Source organism: Octopus sinensis, linkage group LG2 (genome assembly GCF_006345805.1).
Source record: "Octopus sinensis linkage group LG2, ASM634580v1, whole genome shotgun sequence".
NCBI classification, from domain to species: domain Eukaryota; kingdom Metazoa; phylum Mollusca; class Cephalopoda; order Octopoda; family Octopodidae; genus Octopus; species Octopus sinensis.
The window spans coordinates 75,977,998-76,001,871 of NC_042998.1; the positions used below are offsets into that span (position 1 = coordinate 75,977,998).

Below are 23,874 nucleotides of genomic sequence, written 5' to 3' on the forward strand. Positions count from 1 at the left end.
GACAAACAACAGAAAATATTTTAAATTCACATAGAAATACTTTCCTCAATAAAAGTGGTAAAAATTATACAGCATTCAGACCAAAAAGTTATCTTTGATAAAAGCGGAAGAGCAAGTAAATTTAACATAACCAGTTAAACCTGAATAGAATCAATCAAATCATACTTTTGGGGCAGCCATTAACATCAGACAAATAACAGCAGCATTTAGCCATTTCAAAAAATCAATGGCAAAGTGTAGAAAAAAAGTTTTAGCTAAAATTAATTCCGGAAAATTGATACAAAGCATATTTCCAAAAACTTTAAACACTTGTGATTATAGTATCATAAGTAATGGACAAAGGAGACAAATATGGAACAATTTTATCAAAGTTTCTAATCCGGATAAGTACATTTGATATGTATTAGATTAAGTGAAATATTAGGTATTTACTGACCATTCCAAATTGACATGGTCAAACCTCGTTTTCATTTTTCCCTTTAAGTACTGATTTTGAAAAAGAACAATATCACAAATCAATTCAAACAAACAAAATTTCATTAAAGAGTGTCTTGTGTTTTTATAGACTAATCCTTCTGACAATTGTAGATTTCTTTGTATCATGGAAACTTAATGTAAGTAGATGATGTCTTACAATACTTGATAAATCAATAAAAGGAAATATAGATCTAAAAGATGAGGCACAGCAATGTGATGTCATATTCTAATAAACTCACATATCATTTTGTGTGTTGCATCTTAAGATAATTACTAAAATCAGTCAGAAGACATGTCAAAAGCAGTTTCTCACAACCTCAGAAATAAAAAAAATGTTATGTACATACCATACATTGTGGAAGAAAAAAAAAACTAAAAATCTCAAAAATATATACATATATAATGCCAAAGATAAAAATGTAAGTAAATAAAAACCACATCAAAGTAAACATCAAAGGAAAACATTTTAAATTTAAATCAAATACAATTTTTGGTAACAAAATTTCTCCTTTGAAATGGTAGATAGACAAATAAAAAAAAGTGACTGTCAAAAGAAATACAACCTTACTCCTAACTGGATAATTCAACAGATTCTTCCAAAAATTAGTCTTCTAGTTTCGTTGTGATATATCACAGATATAGAAAAACAGACCTGTTACTTTTACTTTTCTTGGTAGAATTCTAATTCCAGCCAAGTTACAAGGCTGTTCATGGTGTTTACACATCATAATGTAAGCAAGTGTGCGATGTGACACTAATAAACAGATTTAGTTCAGAATTATTAACAACATTTTCCTCATCTTCAGGAACTCTTTAAGATAAATTATATCAATGGAGAAAAGTGATGCATTTTCATCAGCACTTTCATCCAATAAGCCATCAGAAAGGAAATAAATTCCATACATAATGATTTAAAAATAATTATTCAAACATAGTAAAACAACTTTTGAACAAAACAGAATTGTTCCCTGCTCAATAAATGGAGAGTGGAAGTTTCGCAAAAAAAAAAAAAATAATAATAATAATAATAATAATAATAATAATGATGATAATGATAATAATAATAATTCTTTCTACTAAAGGCACAAGGCCTGAAGTTTGTGGGAGGGGGACAGTCGATTACATCGACCACAGTGTTTCACTGGTACTTAATTTATTGACCCCGAAAGGATGAAAGGCAGAGTCAACCTCAGCAGAATTTGAACTCAGAATGTAAAAACGAACGAAATGCTGCTAAGCATTTCACACAGCATGCTAACGATTCTGCCAGCTCGCCGCCTTAATAATAATAATAATAATAATAATAATAATCCTTTCCTTTCTACTACAAGCATAAGACCTAAAATTTTGAGGGGAAGGGAAAGTCAATTACATTAACCCCAGTACTCAACTGGTACTTATTTTATCAACCCCCGAAAGGATGAAAGGCAAAGTTGACCTAACTGGAATTTGAACTCACAACATAAAAATGGATGAAATACAACTAAGCATTTAGTCCAGCATGCTAACAACTCTGTCAGCTTGCCACCTTAATAATAATGATAGATAATAATCATAATAATAATGATAGATAATAATTATAATAATAATAATAATAATAATAATAATAACAATAATAATAATAATAATAATAATAATAATAATAACAATAATAATAATAATTTCAACACTCAACTGAATTTTCATGTATTTAAAGTATAAATAGAAAACATTTACAGTTACTTTCAGAAATTTTTGTAAAGTTTCAAAACATTATTGCTTCCACTTTAGAGTACATATTTGGGCAATGTGATCTGAAGGGAACACAACACTGGGCAATGCTGTATGCAGTACGACTTCACTATCATCAGGCAATGGAACCACTTCTGCCACGTCAAAACATGTGTTGTCATAAAAGATGTAGTCCAAAGTAGCATTGAAACCACCAACATAATTCGTATAAACCGGGTAACCACAGCCACTGGACAGAGACAAGAAGTGATTCAAATTCATTCCCAAAATAGAATCCGTACTTCCATTTACTGAAACAAAAAATGAAAAAACATTAATCAACAGAATACGTTGATACATTGCAAAAAAAGACTCAACTATAATTGAGAAATCCATGGACTCAGTTATATCTCAAATGTAGTTGGAAATTTTTGTGGATTCATTTATAACATGATTATAAGAGAATTCTGTGGACTCAAATACAATTGGGAATTCTGTGGACCCATTTACAACTCAAATATTACCATAAAATTGAGTATTAAACCTTTTAGCATTTAAATAGGTCATATGCAGTCAAAGTTGGCCAGATCCAGCCTCACACACCTATTGTACAATGTCATTCTCAAAATAAACAATTACATCATTGAAATCGCAAAGTAACAAGATAATGCAAGATTAATTCACAACAATGAAAATAAATAAGTATTACATCTGACAGAATAGTCTGAATAACAAAGAGTTAATGCAAGAAATTGGTAGTAAAAAGATGCAGTTACAGAAAAAACTGAGAGAAAACTAAAGATTTAAATGTAATGAATATCTGTCATAAAGAACTAAAATACTCATTACTCATAAGTTTTATTTATGTGACATAGAGGGACTTACTCATTTACTTGTTTCAGTCATTTGACTGCAGCTATGCTGGAGCACTGCTTTTAGTCGAGCAAATCGACCCCAGGACTTATTCTTTGTAAGCCCAGTACTTATTCTATTGGTCTCTTTTGCCGAACCGCTAAGTGACAGGGACGTAAACACACCAGCATCGGTTGTCAAGCAATGCTAGGGGGGACAAACACAGACACACAAACATATACACACACATACATATATATACATATATATATTATATATATATATATATATATATATATATATATATATACAACAAGCTTCTTTCAGTTTCCGTCTACCAAATCCACTCACAAGGCATTGGCTGGCCCGAGGCTATAGCAGAAGACACTTGCCCAAGATGCCACGCAGTGGGAATGAACCCGGAACCATGTGGTTGCACACAACCACTACTGCGCTTATATTATTGATAGAAAGAATAACAAACACGGACACTGTACTTTGGTCATCACCTGGTGCCATACTCTCTTTAGTACCAGCTGGCATCCTACATATAAACTTTCACCTCCAAAACACGGACCATACTTTCAAACCTACCACTGTAAACATAACATGTATTTATATGCAAACAAAATATGAACCACTGCCTAAATTTACCCTTCCTAAAAACTCATCTTTAGAACAAATATACCTACCTATCCACCACTGGACAAAAGAACATGAATCTTGAAAGGCAACACTTGAAGTCTATGACTTATTTCCCTTTCCTATACCTAATCCATTTTACTAAGTTGTACTCCTCTCACACTCTGAGTTTTGGTCCTATTCTTCTTATGCCCTCTTCAATAAGAAAAATATACTGTACCTATTGGTAACTGATTCTTGTATGTATTGGCTCTCCCAACCATTTAGTCCCTCTGAAGAAGCCTAGAGGCACACTCAACATCCAAACTTTATCTCCCCATCCCTACAGAACACTGAAGAGATGGAGATAGCATGGAGAATATCATGGCCTCTTGGCAGAAACGGCCGTAAGGAACTAATCCTTTACTTTTTTATGTATTACTAGTACATATGTGTGTAACACACAATCTTTGCATGTGTATGCATTCTTATAATAGTTCCTTATGTTTTAGAATAAATAGACATAATAGAATGTCTACTGGCTGATGCATGTCATTTTTGTATCCCCTCCATTTTCTTTTTTTGGCATATATATATATATATAAACACGAAGTGAGCTAGGTAAATAGATTCAAATACAAGTGAGCTAAAGAAAAGATAATTTCACAAGTATTTAATACATATGACTATTTTATGCTGGGTGAAATGACTGGCACAAGATAAAATTATAAAATTGTTAGAACAGATCTTAGAAAATTAGATTTTGGCACGTAAAAAGCACCATCGCCGTTTGCCAGCCCCGTCTGGCACCTGTGCGGGTGGCACGTAAAAAGAACCCACTACACTCACAGAGTGGTTGGCGTTAAGAAGGGCATCCAGCCGTAGAAACACTGCCAGATCAGACTGGGCCTCATGCAGCCTTCTGGCTTCCCAGACCCCAGTTGAACCGTCCAACCCATGCTAGCATGGAAAGCGGACGCTAAATGATGATGATGATGATATAAGATCATGATAAATGAAAAGCAATTGTATTGCAGATTTGTCCAGCTTATTACAGAATGGGAAAATGATTGTCAAGCTGATATATTACTATGTTAAATACCTAACATTTTATCTGATAATTATTAATAAAGAATGATCTTTTTAAAATCAAGATTATATATAAGCAAGACTTCACTTTAACTGAAATCTATCGTATAGAGATATTATATTGATAAAATAATTACAAAAATTAAATAGTTTTCACAGTGTATTATCAAAGTTATTTATTTTTAAAAAATAACTAAAAAGAGCATTTTCTACATTCAAGACAGAAAAAAATAGAAATTAGTTAAGAAATACTGTTAATAAGTAAATAAATACCTGGAAACCTACAATTTTTGTTGACCACATAAGAAACTTAAGTATGAATAACTTCCCTTGCTTTCAAATTGTTGGTTCGACAGCATTTATGTTATGGCAAGTTCTACAACCACGTTTATAACGTTTTCCCTTCAAGAATCTATCTCATTCACAAACCATCACTTTACCTCATATTTCAAGTACCACATCAAATTTTTTAAATTCTTTTCTTACTTTTAATTTTAAATCAGAATTAATTAACATATATACGTGTGTATATGTGAAAATATATACATTACATTTCCATTCTTTAAAATCTGCTGCTATGCTTCCTGTTGTCATAAATAAATTCACTCCCCGCTCAGGATCACTGTTGAAATCACCACAGAAAACTAATGATATATTTTGACCCTAAGAAAAAAAGAGAAATAATAAGAGACTATTATTTGTGTTGTTTATGTTAAATTATCTTGGATAAGTTAATTTATGTTAAAGTAAACAAGCAATAAAAATAGAACTACTTTGAGAGTTCTCACATCAAGGAACTGATACTGAATAAAATTTGTTGGATCAATATTACTACCAGCTTGTTGGATGAATATTATTACTGGTTTGTTGGATGAATATTATTACTGGTTTGTTGGATCAATATTATTACCAGTTTGTTGGATCAATATTATAACTGGTTTAACAACTGGTAAAGGGCCAAGCTCTAATCAGTACATCACATTTCAGACTTAAATGACCCAATACTGTAGACACTCAAATTCATAACTTCATACTAATATAAGTGAGACATTCATTTATATACTTTCTTCTCTATGAAAATGGTCATATGCATAAGAAAGCACATCTCTCTCACTGTCCTCTAGGGCAATGCCTTTTCCATTGTGTCTGCAGGGGCCATGGGACAGTCTGACTTACGGGATATTGTATGTCTCACTCCTTGAATACTTAGATCCATGCAATAATTCATTAGTCACAGAGTAAATGGTTAACTAGTACAATAAACAAAAGTTTATAAACAGATGAAACTTAATATTTTAACTCCTTTGATGTTGGCAGAGCTAATCTGCCTGCCTTCCACATAAGAAAAAAATCATTATTTCTTAAATTTATCACACTAGCTTGTTTTGAATAATTTATAATATTAAAAGGTGACAAATAAAGAGATGGTTGGATAAATGAAAGAACAAACAGTCTACATTCCAATGTCACATCTTGTTCAAGAATAAGCAAGTAGCAATATAGTCCACATGAAAAGAGGTAAATAACAAGTGTTGATAGATAACTAATTGACTGGCTGGAAGAAAAATAGTTTTTAACATTGTTTGATATACTTCACTTGCACATTTAATTTCCTACTCTAATGTTTGTCAACGATTTTATGGGGGTTTTTTTGGGTTTTTGTTTTTTGTTTTTTTGTGTGTGTATGCATGTTTATCATCCTGTTAGAATCATGCAATTTTCAAAACATCTGACTACAGATAACTGATCATCTCAAGTCAAGTACCAGCATTTGAAGCTATTTCACCTTATTTGTCTCTGAAGTCATCAGCTTTAAGGCACACAGTTCCTCTTGACTCTCAAATTCTTTCCATGCTAATAGCACTAGCAAAGAAGTCAAATCGCTTGTTATAAAAACACATTAGCAAGTATTCCATATGTCTGACCTAACACCAACTTTCAAAACACTCTAACTTCTTTCTCATTTCTAAGCCCCTCCCACAACTATCATCCTCTCTGTCCCAATCAGATCAGCTATTGCCCACAACTACACACCTCACATTTTCAACAACATACCACTTTGAAACACTGTTTTGAATGCTGCCAGTTCTTGCAGGAATACTCATGACAGTTAAAGTGCTTTGTATTTGAATGATACAAGACAGTTAAGCAGGTAACCAATACCTATGCATATCTTATTACACCCCATCATAAGACCAAATCCTACAACTTCACACATCCCCAGTGGTCATGTAAAACTGTGCAACAGCAGTACAAACAAAGAACAATACCAGAAGACCATCAAGAATGCAAGCAATACTTTCATGCATCATATGACCTGCTAGTTCTTTCACTTCCTACATTAAAGCCAAAACTTCTTATCCATCTCCAGTAGGAATCACTACTAACTTTGTAGAATCCTCTTAGCTGCCAATTCACAGTTAAGATGGCTCTCTGTATAGAAGTCCTAAAGATAAAGCCACTACATTTTCTGCCTATCTGGCTTCAAACTCCACACTGGACTCAGACAACAAAACTGCTCCCAAACTCTCCTACTCCACTCATCTCACCACCACAAATACGCAGTTGCCAAACAAACAAGGAAACTAGTCCTAACAAAATCCACTCCATTACCTTCAAACAGTGTGCTCAAGATCTAGCCCCTTTCCTTGACAAATGTTAATCTTTCAATTTCTACAGCAATTAAGGCTGTTGGTATGAAGTTTGCTTCCCAACCACATTGTTTTGGATTCAGTCCCACACAGTGGCACCTTGGGCAAGTGTCTTCTATTACAGCCTAAGGCCAACCAAAGCCTTGTGTGGATTTAGTAGATGGATACTGAAAGAAGCTCTCATGTGTGTATGTATGTGTGCTTGTGTGCTACTGTTTCCTTGCCTTCACATCATGTGGTAGTTGTAAATGAGTGTCACCATCATGCGAGTGATGCCTTTCATTTCGATCATCTGTGAAAACATTGTTATGAGGAAATATTTACTTGGAAACAGATAAAGGGAGTGACAGGAAGGGCATCCAGATATAGAAAGATCCACCAGATAGCAAACAATTAAATCTTGAAATGATAATTGATCACTCCATATAAGGAACAAAAAAAAATCAGGCAGAATCTCATTAATAATGAATAACAATAAAAAAAAAAACAAGAAAATAGCAACATAATAAAACATCATCTGAGAGATAGAAAAAATCTTATAAAAGTGTCAATAATTTACCTTGCTCTTGTACTTTTCTATTATATGTTCTATATGCTTCATACAAACAGCTATCTGTATCAAACGTATGTTATCAGCAGTTGGATAGAAATAAAGATGGGTGTTGGCCACACACAGCAACTGACCAGACTTATCCAGTGATTCCAAAATTGACACCTGCCAAAAGACAATGAACAGAAATTTGAAATATGTTAAAAAGGATGGCATTAAAGAACTTTATCAAATAAATTTCATAAAATAATATTCAACATTGTTAAAAAAATAAAAGTCTCATAAGATCAATACAATCATCATCATCATTATACTCTTTACTCTCTTTTACTCTTTTATTTGTTTCAGTCATTTGACTGCGGCCATGCTGGAGCACCGTCCTTAATCGAGCAACTCGACCCCGGGACTTATTCTTTTGTAAGCCCAGTACTTATTCTATCGGTCTCTTTTGCCGAACCGCTAAGTAACGGGGACATAAACACACCAGCATCAGTTGTCAAGCAATGCTAGGGGGACAAACACAAACACACACATGCATATATATGTATACATATATACGGCAGGCTTCTATCAGTTTCCATCTACCAAAATCCACTCACACGACTTTGGTCGGCCTGAGGCTATAGTAGAAGACACTTGCCCAAGGTGCCACGCAGTGGGACTGAACCCGGAACCATGTGGTTTGTAAACAAGCTACTTACCACACAGCCACTCCTGTGCCTATCTTAATGTCTATTTTTCCATGCTTGTATAGGTCAGACAAAATTATGTTAGAGCAGAGTTTTCCACAACTGGATGCTCTTCTGGATGCCAACCCCTAACTGTTTCTAAGCAAGGTAATAATCCCCACCCACTGAAAAACAAACAGCTTGGATAAAGTTAGATTGGGAACTGGAAACAAACAGCATCATTTGAATGCATTCTTTATTTACAAACATCGTGCAATATCTCCAAGAATCCCTGACATGCTTTTGCAGTAGACTGTAAAAACACAGCACAACCCTGTATGAATACTGATACTTTTGTTTACAATCAGCAAACACACATGAAGATGAAGAGAAATATGAACTTACTTGCGTGTGCATGCACACGTATACACACACACACACACACACAGGTCAAGATTTTTCAGTTTCCATCTATCAATTTCACCCATAAGGTATTGGTCAATTTGCAGTTATAGTATAAAATGCCATTCAACAACATCTAGAAGGATTGAAACCTTAACTATGTGGGTCTGAAGTGAACCTCTTAACTGAACAGCCATGCCTGCACCTATACTATTTACTATTTTACTATTTTACTTGTTTCAGTCATTTGAATGTGGCCATGCTGGAGCACCACCTTTAGTCGAGCAAATCAACCCCAGGACTTATTCTTTGTAAGCCTAGTACTTATTCTATTGGTCGCTTTTGCCGAACCGCTAAGTTACGGTGACGTAAACACACCAGCATCGGTTGTCAAGTGATGTTGGGGGGGACAAACACAGACACACAAACATATACACACACACACACACACACATATATACATATATATGACGGGCTTCTTTCAGTTTCCGTCTACCAAATCCACTCGCAAGGCTTTGGTCGACCCGAGGCTATAGTAGAAGACACTTGCCAAGGTGCCACACAGTGGGACTGAACCCGGAACCATGTGGTTCGTAAACAAGCTACTTACCACACAGCCACTCCTACGCCTATATCATAAACTTACAATATTAATGATTCTAAAGAAATTAACTACATATACTAGTTAACAAAACAACTAGGTGCAGAAAAGGAATGATGGAACATTGAGGGTCAAAATAGGGATAAAGTAAACCATAATTAAAATGGAAAGCATCATAATTTGGAATGGCCAAGAATAGTATGCTGTACATGTTATAATACAATCGATACTTATCTCAACATAAAACAATAGTATTTCAAAAATAAAGTGATATTAATCTTCACCAATTTAAAAATATTTTAAATAGTGGTGTTTTGTGGACGGTGATAAAACAGATGTTGTTAAACAAAATACATGGTGAAAGTTGTGTTTTAGGAGTACAAGAAAGATAATATGAATCAACAGAGTACTGAAGATGATTAAATATATTTCTCAGCTACCTTTAACATTTGAAACTCAGAATGTTAAGAGCACCCAGCACACACAGTAAAGTAGTTGGCATTAGGAAGGGCATCTTGTCATAGAAACCAAGCCAAATCAGACTGGAACCTGGAGCAGCTCTCCAGCTTGCCAGCTCTGGTCAAATCGTCCTACCAATGCCAGTATTGAAAACATGTAGTAGTAGTAGTAGTAGTAGTAGTAGTAGTAGTAGTAGGTGGAGGAGGAGGAGGAGGAGGTGGACGACGACGACAAAAGGTTTAAAAGTTCTTGCTAACTGCCAAATGATATAACTCTCAATAAAGAATAAATGAAAAAATAACATCATCATTGTTTTACATCTACTTTCCATGCAGGCATGTGTTGAATGGGTTGTCATGATTCAAGGCAGTTCTTATTTGAAATTACTCCCACTCTCATCTCCCAATGGGCCAGGAAGAGGAACACATTTCTCTTGTATTTTTTTTTTTTTTTGGTATGTTTTTTGTGGTTGGATGTCCTCCTAACACTAACCTCTTTATAGAGTGTACTGGGTGCATTTTATTATGGAACCAATAGTAGAATGAAAGAAAGACAGAAGTGAGAGTGTGATGGAGAGAAAGTAAGTGATTGTGATGATTGAAATGAGAGGGAGAAACGATCACAGAGTGAGCTGGAGAAAGGGTGATTGCAGAAGATAAACTAAGGTGAAAGGAAGAAAGAAGTGATAATATGACAAGGAAACAGTCTAATTGGAGTGACAGTGTGGGAAAAAATGTACTACAAGGAGCAATGGCAAGGAGTAATGGAAAAGAGACAGTAATGGGGGAGAGACACCAACAGCAGCTACAACTTTGCAGGTGGAAGAGAGGGAGAGGTGGACAGCCATACAAATGGTCAGTGGTAAGAGAGTAACGATTGTCAATAACAAGTTAGTTGGTGAGAGAAAGTGGTCAAGTTGGTGACGGCAAGAGATTGATAGATATCAATAACAGAATGATGTCAGGGAGAGTAAGTAATGGTTAGCAGTACAGGAGAATAAAGCAGCCCCTCCCAAATCCAAAGCAGCACCTCCCAGACTATGTGATGGGAGGCATAATTACTTAGGCCTTATGAAAGGAGAAAGAAAGCAAGTGTGCTGTTATCCATTTGTATGTGCTTCTCCTCAGTTATAATTCAATGGTACAGTGTCTTGCAATCTGAAACATTTCAGGTCTCACATCACAAAACATATGTGAACTCCTTATTTTCTGCTTCCCATCCAGCAAAGTATACCAGACATCTAGCTTCTTAGTATCGCTCTCTGATGCCCACTTTCTTCCAATCTTTCCAAGCCTGTCTTTTTTATATTTCTTTACTAGTTCAGAAAAGACAATTATACTATGAAAGCTATTTATAAAACATAACATCATGGAAACTATTTATAGTTAGCACAATTTCCCACGTGGTTCAAAAGCATAACAACCAGTTTTATGCATGAGCATATACCATAATTCTTCTGAACCAACTGAATTATTAAAGAAGAACAGATAACTATACTAGGCTGACACCCAGAGGCCTAGTGAGTACTAAGTGTAAAAGAATGACTTGTGTAAGAGTTGGTCAAACCATGTACAAGAGTGCAACAAGTTCAATGAAGAATTTAGTGAACAGATAGGTAAGTGTTCACTGGGGCTGTGTTTTTAAATACAATCAAATAAAAGCATCAGATTGCAGGACTGGTTGTCCTTGAAAGCCTTTATATGCTGAAGATCTAAGTTTTCAGAGAAGAAACAGAGCTAAACAAAACATTTTAAACTGGCTACTTAGTAGGGAATAAAGCATTGAGAATCAAAACCATATTGACCACAGTTCTAATTATTAATAAATAACACAAAATTGCAGTGCCATCTGGGAAATGACCTTATTTGATATGTAGGAGATTACCACTCAGAGCAAGAAATGAGCATAGAAAAAGTAGACTGGCTGAAAATGAGGATATTTGATGTACAATAATTAGAAACTACCATGAAATAATTACCTTGGATAGCTTACATTCTCACTAGACAGTTAATAGTTTCTGTTAGATAATCTCTGTAGTGAGCAAATAATAAGGAAGGGGTAGAAGAATTTCAAGGAGCTTTTGCTTCTGCTGGCAACAAAAGGCAACAAAAATAGACTATGTGTAAAAGTTGAAGTTCTTGTTGTTTAGCTTCACATCAGCTCTAACCAAGCAAGTGCATGACCAGAGACATTTCAGCTATGACTATCTCACCTTCATTTTTCATTCACATTGTATTTAAGACTACATTATCCAATGTGTGCACCTTCCACTTTTTAAGACAGTAGGAGTAAGACTTGAGAGATTTGTCTGCTATTTCTAGCAACTACATTGAAGCATGATGCTGTGTAGTGGTAGGTAATAGGTAATGAATGTGAATCAGAGTAAAGAGATACAAGAGTGCCTGGACATTAATAATAGCACATTCATCATTATCATCATCATCATCATCGTTTAATGTCCACTTTCCATGCTAGCATGGGTTGTTACATTCATGAGACACTACTCTAAGGATGCAAAAAAAAAATGATTGCTAGGTGAGAAAGACGTAAGAAAGTCAGATGTGAAAATACTAAATCCCAGAAGGGAAGTGATAAGTGTAAATGCTTCTGAAGGTCTTTCAGATGATTCATTCAGTACCTTCTTCAGAAAACTAACAGACAATGTAGAGGAAAGTATTCTGCTAAAAAAACACGATAAAATGTATACAGTGGATTTGAATTTATAACTTACGACTATGAATGAGGTAAGAGGAATAATTCAGACAATGCCGTCCTGGAGACACAGAAATTAAAACATCAGTAGAAACAAGGCTGAATGAATCCCTGTGGTTAATACGTTAAAACTTATATTCAATTTAATTTTGAAAAAATGTTCTAAGTCATTGTTTCTAAAATACGTACGAGGTCTTACATTTTGAGTGGAGGAATTAGTCAGTACCATTGACCCCAGTATGTGACTAGTGTTTTATTTTAGTGACCTCAAAAGGATGCGAGTCAAAGTCAACCTTGGTGGAATTTGAACTCAGAATGTAGAGAACTAGAAGAAATTTGAACTCAGAACATAGAGTACTTGAAGAAAGATTACAATGGATTTTGTTTGATGCTGTAACAATTCTGCCAACATACCAACCATTAAATACAAGCAACTCATTCACCTATTTCTTTAAATTAATATCCAAAAATAAAAATTCCAAAAGTCTTTGTTGGTTGGGAACAATAATGTTTAACTACAAACTATACAAGCAACTTTCTCATCATATTAATCAGTGTTATGTCAGAACATCTGGCAGACTTTATTGCCTTAAGACAAAATTTAAGAATCAAAGTAATAAAAGTAAAAATATCTTAACTGTCTAAATAATTAGATAAGTTTTTCTTAAGATTATAATTTTAGAGACTTATTAATCTCATCTTTAGAATTGAAATGTATTTTAATATCTACCTCCACATTATGTTTCCATCATTTTGATCTCTGATCAGCATCAAGTGTCTTATTCAAAGTATAGGACCAAAATCAATCAAAATATAGTACAGGTGTAAATAATTAGAAATTTTCAGATCTTTCATGGTGAAATTAATAGTACAAAAAAATGTCATACCTGTTGGATAGTTTGCTTCTGTAAAACTTTGTGCATTAATTGTTCATTACATTCCAACAAATTCAGTATATCTTTAAACCTGCTGTCAGACTCAATAATTTCAGACAGGACTATATCGTGTTTATCAACCAATCTGAAATGTACCAAAGATTTTTGAGAAATTAAGGCATAAAATTTTAATGAAACGTGTTTCCAAATATTGATTAAATATATTTAACAGACAGTAATATGATGAGCAATGTAGAACACAGGATGGCAAAGAAGAGATAAAAAAAAATACAAGTTACATCAGAAAAGCCAAGCGAGTATGTCTAGGATTGAGAAGATCAGTAGAGCCTGTTTACATTGTTCTGGTGATTATTTAAATTTAATATCTCCAACTGGCAGTGGAAGGAATTAAGAGCAAGTGAATATTTTCCTTCATGCCCCTGAATAAAGGTAACCGTAACCAAGGTAAGACTCAATTGTTTTACTATTTACACATTCAACCACACAGACATTAGTGATATCAATTTTATGAGACATGTGTGAGGTGAGCTTTTATAAAAGACTAGCAGGAACTTATATTGCAATCTCATGACTACTTTAGTTCAGAGGATTGATATTTGTTCTAAGGACAAAAGTAATCTAACCAAAGTGTATAAGTCTTTTTAGCAAAAGCAGTTTTAGTAAAGTCAAGACTTTTTTTTTTTTTGTAAAAGACAGATAAAGAAGTAAACACAGTTTTGTGATCCATATTAGTTGCATGTTAAGAAGAGTAAATGGCTCAAATTACTTGAGACAGCAAAGGAAATTGTCCTTTATCTATTTGGGATACATAATTGTATGTTATTTTCTTAAAATAATAAGGATAAATTATTTCAGTCATAGTGTTTAAAGCAGGAGAATTGTTATTGCCTAAAAATTAGGGCATTTGTTGTATCATGGGAGATAAAAATAGATAAAACTTTTATAAGCTGGATAAATGTTGTATAGCCCCAGCTAAAGTCAGATCAAGCAGTCCTATTACAAAAGATGATCCAACAGGTATTATCCTGTCTAATTCATACACACTGTTTCCTGTATTACATTATCTAAAGTGTCCATCCTTTTCATATGATAGCATGGCTTGATTTGGAAGAGATTTGGCTTCATATTCCAGGTAGATTTAGTGACTATGCAAGGATCTCAATAGCTTGTATGATAAAGAGTTTAATAAGTTTGAAGTGGGATTATGAAAAAAAAATACGAATGTTTAATAGAAGCATATGAGATTTATATAAAAACATTTTTACAAAGAAGAAAACTTTTATTTTCTTATACAAACATACTCTAATATGCTTCCATAGATATGTAGAAAGACATAGTTGTTAACCTAGATGGACAAGGACAGACTAATTAGTCAAACTGTTTTTTTTGACTGTTGCAATTATTACAGGTTGACATTCAAAGAAAAGGTAGGAAAAGAAAAATAATCTAGCAAATATGCAGTTATTAAAGTGAAAATAAATATTTGGTTTAAAAAGTAAATCCAAGGTTAGCACAGCAGGGATTTACTTCTTAAACCAAATATTTATTTTCACTTGGATCGTAGAGTGAGCCACTGTTCTTGAGGAGACCCATTAAATCAAGTACATTAACACCAACATCAAAATGAAAATCAAATGGAAATTGTAAAGATACCCGTGCCGGTGACACGTTAAAAGCACCCTCTGAATGTGGCAGATGCCAGCGTCACCTGACTGGCGTCCGTGTCGGTGACACGTAGAGGCACCAACTGATCTTGGCCGTTTGCCAGCTTCCTCTGGTCCCTGTGCCAGTAGCACATAAAAAGCACTCACTACACTCACGGAGTGATTGGCGTTAGGAAGGGAATCCAGCTGTAGAAACACTGCCGGGTGCAGTCTCCTGGCTTCCCAGACCCTGGTCAAACCATCCAACCCATGCTAGCATGGAAAACGGACGTTAAATGATGATGATGATGAATGAAGTAAATGTTGTCAGCCTATGGGAGACATGATAGATATATTTAAATGTCTTGTGTAGAGTAGAACAAAGTTTATAGAAGCAGTGATCATTGTAGTAGTGATAAAAGTTGAGGAAAGAATTCTAGCTTCATAAAGGATTAGATGAGGTTAATCAATTATATAGAATGTACACAAAAAGTGAAGAGAGGGGGATTATTAACCAATTGTCCAAAAAAAGTGTTCCTTCTATTTTTGCAAGAATTCTTAGAAGCTAGAGACAAAGGATAACATTATGATCAATGCTTCTAATATTAAGGACACTTTTATAATTTTTTCCTCAAGATCATCTTCATTTAATCATGCTTTGATTGTTTTTATCTAGTCAGGTTTCCTTACTTTATTGAAAATATTTTACTGCAATACATACAAAACTTTTGACACCTACATCATACAATTTACACTTTGAACTGTACTTGCTAAAATGGATTATCATACAGAATGAGTTAAAACACCAAAGAGTCAGCCGGTATGAAAAAGGAGTAGATTTTCGTGTTGTTTGAAAAGTGTTGATAAAGTGAGTGCTGAGTGTGAGATCTGAAATAGTCCTTATATTTCATTAAAAGAGAAAATATTAAAACTTACTTGAACTTTGATTTGTTAAAGAATGTTGCACTACCCTCAGGTACTTGACCAGCTTTTAAACAGAGAAGACCTTCAAAACCAGACAAAGACAGATCTGGTAACAAATCATGCTCAAATACTTTTTTGTCCACTTCTTGAAGACAAATAAGATCAGCATTGTAACCTGGAAGGAAATAATATTGCAAACTATCATAAAACTGAGAGAATTAATAAGCATTATCTTCATTCATGAAATTAAGACAATGCTATGCAAACATCTTGTAATATATAAAATGTTAGCTAATTCAAAGTAAAATATTTTTCTGTTTTGGTAACATTTCAAAGCTAGTCCGTTTAATAGACATTAGAAAGAGAAACAAAATATAAGTGAGAAGATTGAATTTATTTTTGTTCATTTTGATATCATATTTTTTCAAGAATAATCTGCACTTTTTTCTCCAAATTTTTAAGTCTAATTATTAGGGGTGCATATTTCCCACAATAACTAAATGCTACCCATTATTTCCCAGTTAAGTGTAATCACCATATTTAGGATGACATAACCAGCATGTATTTGTATCTATTACCTGATGTACAATGTAGAGCTTAAGAGGAATTTAATAATTTTACGTTTTTCTATCGTAATGATAATATATTAAATATATAGCACAACAGGCAGACACATCCCATGGAATTCTGCTGTCAGCCTTCAGTATGGAAGACTAAAATTTAAAATTTTCATTGTCAAAAATATTATCTGAATTATTAAATATGAAGATTGAATTAATAAATAACCAATAAGATTAATATACAGATATTATTATGATTGAAACCTGAATATAATTTAAAAAACAAATACTTCTGTTCTTTAAATACTATAAACATTATAATAAACTGTCACCATATATATATATATATATAATATATATATATATATATATATATATATATATATATATATATATATATACTATATTTAAAAGCAGCAGAAATATAACAAAAGCTGTTACTCAGTGTTTTATGTTCCTGTTTGCCAGACAGTTTTGTTAAAATGGAACAGAAATAACAAAACTGTCTGACGAACAGGAACATGAAACTCTGAATAACAGCTTTTGTTATATTTCTGCTGCTTTTAAATAAAGCATATTATTCTATCTCTGGTATTTGAGTACTCTTTTTTCCACCTTGTTTCACATTTATGTGCTTACTCCGGTATATATATTGATATATATATATATATATATACTAAGCAATAAAGGGTTTAGCAACGAATTGCCTTACCACATACCGAATTTAGAAATAGCAGTCAAAGAGTTATAGCTATTTCTTCTACTAAAAAGGGAGATCTCAGTAAAAACAGCAATTGGAAGGCAGACACAAACAGGTAAGAGAGAATGAATTGACGGCAATCTATCATACAATTTTAAGTTATCTACGGACGTACATTTCGAAATCAAGTTTTTAGGAAAGCATAAGAATTAAATATTAAATAATTCTATCTTACCAAAAACTTCTTTTCTCTTCAGCGTAGAATACTATAATCATAAATGATTATATATTGAATTTTGAGATACTAGAAGGCACCAACTCAACTCAGTATCAGAGCGAGCTAGAATCCGCAACTAGTATCACCAAATTCAATGCGTGAATGAAAAGATTGTGTCACCAGCCCCTTCCCACCCGCGTGTAGCCAAAACAAGATGCTGTGGTCATCTACTGAGATAAAATATGGTTATCCGTAATAATGAAGGGTGAAATTAATTAATTTGGAATAATTATCAATTATACCAAGTAGTCTTCGGCATGTAAAAGCCTCATTCGAGGAAAATTTAAGTAATACTAAGCAATAAAGGGTTTAGCAACGAATTGCCTTACCACATACCGAATTTAGAAATAGCAGTCAAAGAGTTATAGCTATTCTTCTACTAAAAAGGGAGATCTCAGTAAAAACAGCAATTGGAAGGCAGACACAAACAGGTAAGAGAGAATGAATTGACGGCAATCTATCATACAATTTTAGTTATCTACGGACGTACGTTTCGAAATCAAGTTTTTAGGAAAGCATAAGAATTAAATATTAAATAATTCTATCTTACCAAAAACTTCTTTTCTCTTCAGCGTAGAATACTATAATCATAAATGATTATATATTGAATTTTGAGATACTAGAAGGCACCAACTCAACTCAGTATCAGAGCGAGCTAGAATCCGCAACTAGTATCACCAAATTCAATGCGTGAATGAAAAGATTGTGTCACCAGCCCCTTCCCACCCGCGTGTAGCCAAAACAAGATGCTGTGGTCATCTACTGAGATAAAATATGGTTATCCGTAATAATGAAGGGTGGGAAGGGGCTGGTGACACAATCTTTTCATTCACGCATTGAATTTGGTGATACTAGTTGCGGATTCTAGCTCGTTCTGATACTGAGTTGAGTTGGTGCCTTCTAGTATCTCAAAATTCAATATATAATCATTTATGATTATAGTATTCTACGCTGAAGAGAAAAGAAGTTTTTGGTAAGATAGAATTATTTAATATTTAATTCTTATGCTTTCCTAAAAACTTGATTTCGAAACGTACGTCCGTAGATAACTTAAAATTGTATGATAGATTGCCGTCAATTCATTCTCTCTTACCTGTTTGTGTCTGCCTTCCAATTGCTGTTTTTACTGAGATCTCCCTTTTTAGTAGAAGAAATAGCTATAACTCTTTGACTGCTATTTCTAAATTCGGTATGTGGTAAGGCAATTCGTTGCTAAACCCTTTATTGCTTAGTATTACTTAAATTTTCCTCGAATGAGGCTTTTACATGCCGAAGACTACTTGGTGTAATTGATAATTATTCCAAATTAATTAATTTCACCCTTCATTATTACGGATAACTATATATATATATATATATATATATATTTCTTTTGAAAAGATGTAAGTATTTGATAATGAAAATATTTCATCAAAAATATATCTCAAATGCTTCTAAGTATGCTTTTGTGCTGGTGAATTTTTCACTGGTTGACTTTTCACCAGATACACATTTACAACCTACAGCAGAAAAGCTCAAAGGTCATATTCAAATTTGCATATAGTTTTAAAGATAAATGAACTTCTCCAATGTCTATTAGACAGCAATCATAATAAATCTGACTATACACTTTTTTTATATGTCATGTCCTAAAGAAAAATTCAAATGAATAAATATGTTATTTCTAATTTACTCAGTAAAGCAACAATGTCAAAAAATAGATCTGATTAATTCTATAAAGATCAATAAACTTCCATCTCCATGTAGTATTTAATAGTTGAAAGAGAATTTTTTTTTTATCAGAACAATAATAATAGAAAATTTGGCAGGACATCAATACAAAGGTAAAGAAGAGAGCTTACTGAAGCTTAAGATTAATTTTTATCATCAATTCCTGAATCAATAGATATATTCAGTTTACCTGTGATTTCCTTTAATAGGAGTGGAGTTCTGTAATGAATATTGAGAGCATAGGCAGGGCAATAGGGATACAGTTGTTCCCTACTGAAGTCTGAATCCGAGTAAAGGTCCGCCAGGATGTTATAGGTTACCACTCGTATTCTGAGAAACAGAAAGAAGAAATCAATACAGAGATTTATTTTACTGGTTTTTCTATTCATATACATTTTTCTCTCCTAACTTCAATGAGTTTAAAACATACATTAAGATAAAAGAACTGCAAAGAAATTTTGTGATTAAGAAGTTTGCTTACATAGTTTCAGATTCAGTCCCACAACACACCAGCTTAGACAGATATCATCTACTCTAACCCCAGACCAACCAAAACCTTGAGAATGGATTTGGTAGATGGAAACTGAAAAAAACCCATCACATGTGTGTGTGTGTGTGTGTCTGTCTCTCTCTCCTTGTTTTGACAATGTGAAAGTTGTAAACAAGTGTCACCACACAAGTGGCATCGTTTGCTTCCAATCCTCTGTGACAATATATCAGGACTTGAGGAAATATCACCTTGCTTGGAAACAAGTGAAGTTTGGTGACAGGAAATCCATCTAGCTATAGGAAATTTGCCTCAACAGAAAATCTTCCTGACCAAAGCAAGGATGGAAAAGTAGACATTAAGATGACAATGATGATATAGCGTGGTATACACACACACATATATATTTACTGTATCTATCTATATATATATATATGTGTGTGTGGGTGTGTAAATATCTATATCTATATATATATATATATAATATATATATATATAATATATATATATATATATATATATTTCTTTACTACCCACAAGGGGCTAAACATAGAGGGGACAAACAAGGACAGACAAAGGGATTAAGTCAATTACATCGACCCCAGTGCGAAACAGGTACTTTATTTATCGACCCCGAAAGGATGAAAGGCAAAGTCGACCTCATATATATACACACACACATATATACATGCACATACACATGCATATATATATATATATATATACATGTACACATGCATATATACATGTATGTACATACATGTACATGTACACACACATACACATTTTCACTATCATATTTCCAACGCTCTTTGCCACATCTAGAAACATTGACTAGACAATTGGTGTGAAGATCAACAGCAAGCTAGTAACTCACCTACAGTTCGTAGATAACATCATACTCGTTACTGAAACCACATATCAGCAACAGACCATGCAGACAGAGCTGGACACCTATCACTCTGCAGTAGCCCTTAATACGAACCACATGTAAACAAAATACATGCTGTCTGAAAACATAGCACAAGGCTGTATAGAGTTGAGAAACAATGAAATCAAGGAAATAAATGAGTATATCTATTAAGTGTACACAGTGAATATATACTGGGACAAGTGGAAAGAGTTAGGTGATATGGATGAGAGAAAAGTGTTCAATGTTGAAAAGATAAGAGGGTCGGATAGGTGCACTAACATCCCTAGTTACACTGGAATCATAGTATAAAGAAGAAGTGAGATTCACTATCATCTTTAGCTACAGTGACTGACGGTATAATACAGTCAAAGTGAAAAGAAGAGAGAGCTGATAACAGAATGAATGACAGACAGATGAGTGACAAAGAGGTCAAGGTAGATGGATGAGTGATAGGGTATAGGGGTAATGGAGAGATGCAAAGGTGATATTTCCTCAAGTCCTGATATATTGTCACAGAGGATTGGAAGCAAATGATGCCACTTGTGTGGTGACACTTGTTTACAACTTTCACAATGTCAAAACAAGGAGAGAGAGAGAGAGACACACACACACATATGATAGGTTTTTTTCAGTTTCCTTCTACCAAATCCATTTTCAAGGTTTTGGTTGGTCTGGGGTTTGACTCTATATAGAAGAGACTACAAAGGACTATCCACCTGTGTAGGTGTGGTGAAATGGATGCTAAAATTGGCAGTGACGAAATTTTAGCATCCATTTCACCACACCTACACAGGTGGACGTGTCTTCTACATTGCTTATCACCAACCAACCTAGTCCTTTGTAGTCTCCTCTTCTATGAGATGCAATAACTTCAAATCAGTCTTCACCACTTTCACTGCATTCAAGGCATCTCCCTCTTCCACAGGTACCATTCACTTGGAGAGCACAATGCTTCTTTATACCTAATACAAATGTCCTCTGTAACATGCATCATAACCTTGTACCAGTGCAGTCTTGTATACTGTACAGTATATTTGATTCCTTTTATATTCAGGTTTTCTCTCAAGTTAAGTGTACTCCATCATTCATTACACATCCAGCAGAGCACGCTTGCTTCATTGTTTTCTAGTCTTCACAGGTTCTCTGCATTCAAAGTCCATTATCATTGCAGTTCATACACAAGCATCACATGATCTACCTCTCTGAGAGAGAAAAACCTTTGTTACTAACAAAAGTATCGTCTTCCTGGACTTTCTCCAAACAGCTCTTAATCTGGCTAGTATACTTTCAGAACACCCCTCTTCATAGTTAATTACATCATCAAAGTAACAAAAGCTATCTATTACTGATCATTTAAGATAATCTATTTCTTGTATGTCTCTTTGCATTTGCCACATAAAAAGTATGCTTTTTCCATTAGCCTTTATGTGAATCCATTGTGAATCCTTATATACATATATGGCCGATGCCAGTACCGCCCGACTGGCACCCATGCTAGTGGCACGTAAAAATATATCATTCAAGTGTAGCCGATGCCAGTGCTGCCTGTCTGACCATAAAAACCAATATATATATATATATATATGTATGTATGTATATATATATCATCATTTAACGTCCGCTTTCCATGCTGGCATGGGTTGGACGGTTCAACTGGGGTCTGGGAAGCCAGAAAGCTGCACCGGGCCCAGTCTGATCTGGCAGCTGGATGCCCTTACTAATGCCAACCACTCCGTGAGTGTAGTGCGTGCTTTTTACGTGCCACCGGCACAGAGGCCAGTCGGGCAGCGCTGGCTACGGCCACGTTCAGATGGTTCTCTTACGTGCCACCGGCACTGGTATCACAGCTACAAATTCTATTGATGTTGATAGATTACGATTTTGATGATATTTATATATATATATATATATATGTATGTATGTCATCATCATTTAGCGTCCGTTTTCCATGCTAGCATGTATTATATATATATATATATATATATATATATATAATATGTATATGTATATATGTATATGTATATATATATATTATATATATATATATATATATATATATATATATGTATATATATATATATATACACATATATATATATACATACACACACACACATATATATACATGTATACACAGACACATATATATACATATATACACACACATTCACACTCACACACACAAACATATGTATAAAAAGCATCTAGTCCACACCATAACACGGTTGATGTTTGGAAAGGCACCCAGCTGTAAAAATCATGCCAAAACTAACCTCGCATGTACTAGTACCATGTGAAAAGAACTGAGTCCACTCTGTGGAGTGGTTGGTGTTAGGAAGGGCATCCAGCTGTAAAAGATTGACCTTGAACTCTGCTGTGCATGCACAGTAAGTTTTAATGCTCTAGCTAACTTCTGCTCTTTACAGCAGTGCTTCAAAGAAAGGTGTGTAGCATGTGATCATCACATTGACCATGACAGAGAAAGTTGTCATAGCAATACCTGTTCAGAGGCCTACACAGAGTTGCAGAAAGTGTATGGAGAGGAGTGTATGAGCCACATACAAGTGTATGAGTGGTTCAGACATCTCCAAGATAACCAAAAAAATGTTGATGTTGACAAACGTTCTGGGAGACCCACAATGAACAGAACTGAGAAAAACATCGCAGATGTGCATGCAGCTGAGGGAAAATCATCAAATCACCATCCATGAGTTATTAGAGGAAGTGCAGTTGAGTTACAGTTCAGTTCAGTCCATTATCACTGAAGATTTGGGTATGAGATGCATGTCTGCCAAGTTTGTGCCAAAACTGCTTTCAGCTGACCAAAAAGACACTTGGATTTCAGGTCCTTCATTGTGTTGAAAAACAAAGAAGACTTCTTGAAAACTTTGCATAGGCCTCTAAGCAGGTATCACCAAGGTTTAGCAAAATTTGATGCAGATTCCCTATTCAACTTCCTCTGTTAAGGTTAA

General features: G+C 34.2%; 1 protein-coding gene across 1 annotated transcript in view; it reads right to left on the reverse strand.

Annotated features, from left to right (window-relative positions):
- Positions 1 to 2,195: 2,195 nt before the first annotated feature.
- LOC115231484 (2',5'-phosphodiesterase 12-like) overlaps positions 2,196 to 23,874 on the reverse strand; it is a 41,326-nt gene continuing 19,647 nt past the window's right edge. The window contains exons 2-7 of the mRNA XM_029801504.2: positions 19,693 to 19,832; positions 16,268 to 16,430; positions 13,680 to 13,812; positions 7,960 to 8,115; positions 5,301 to 5,412; positions 2,196 to 2,498 (exon numbers count right to left, since the gene is read on the reverse strand). Of these exons, the coding sequence (XP_029657364.1) occupies positions 2,230 to 2,498; positions 5,301 to 5,412; positions 7,960 to 8,115; positions 13,680 to 13,812; positions 16,268 to 16,430; positions 19,693 to 19,832 (973 nt within the window). The 3' untranslated portion in view covers positions 2,196 to 2,229. The remainder of the gene's footprint in view (positions 2,499 to 5,300; positions 5,413 to 7,959; positions 8,116 to 13,679; positions 13,813 to 16,267; positions 16,431 to 19,692; positions 19,833 to 23,874) is intronic.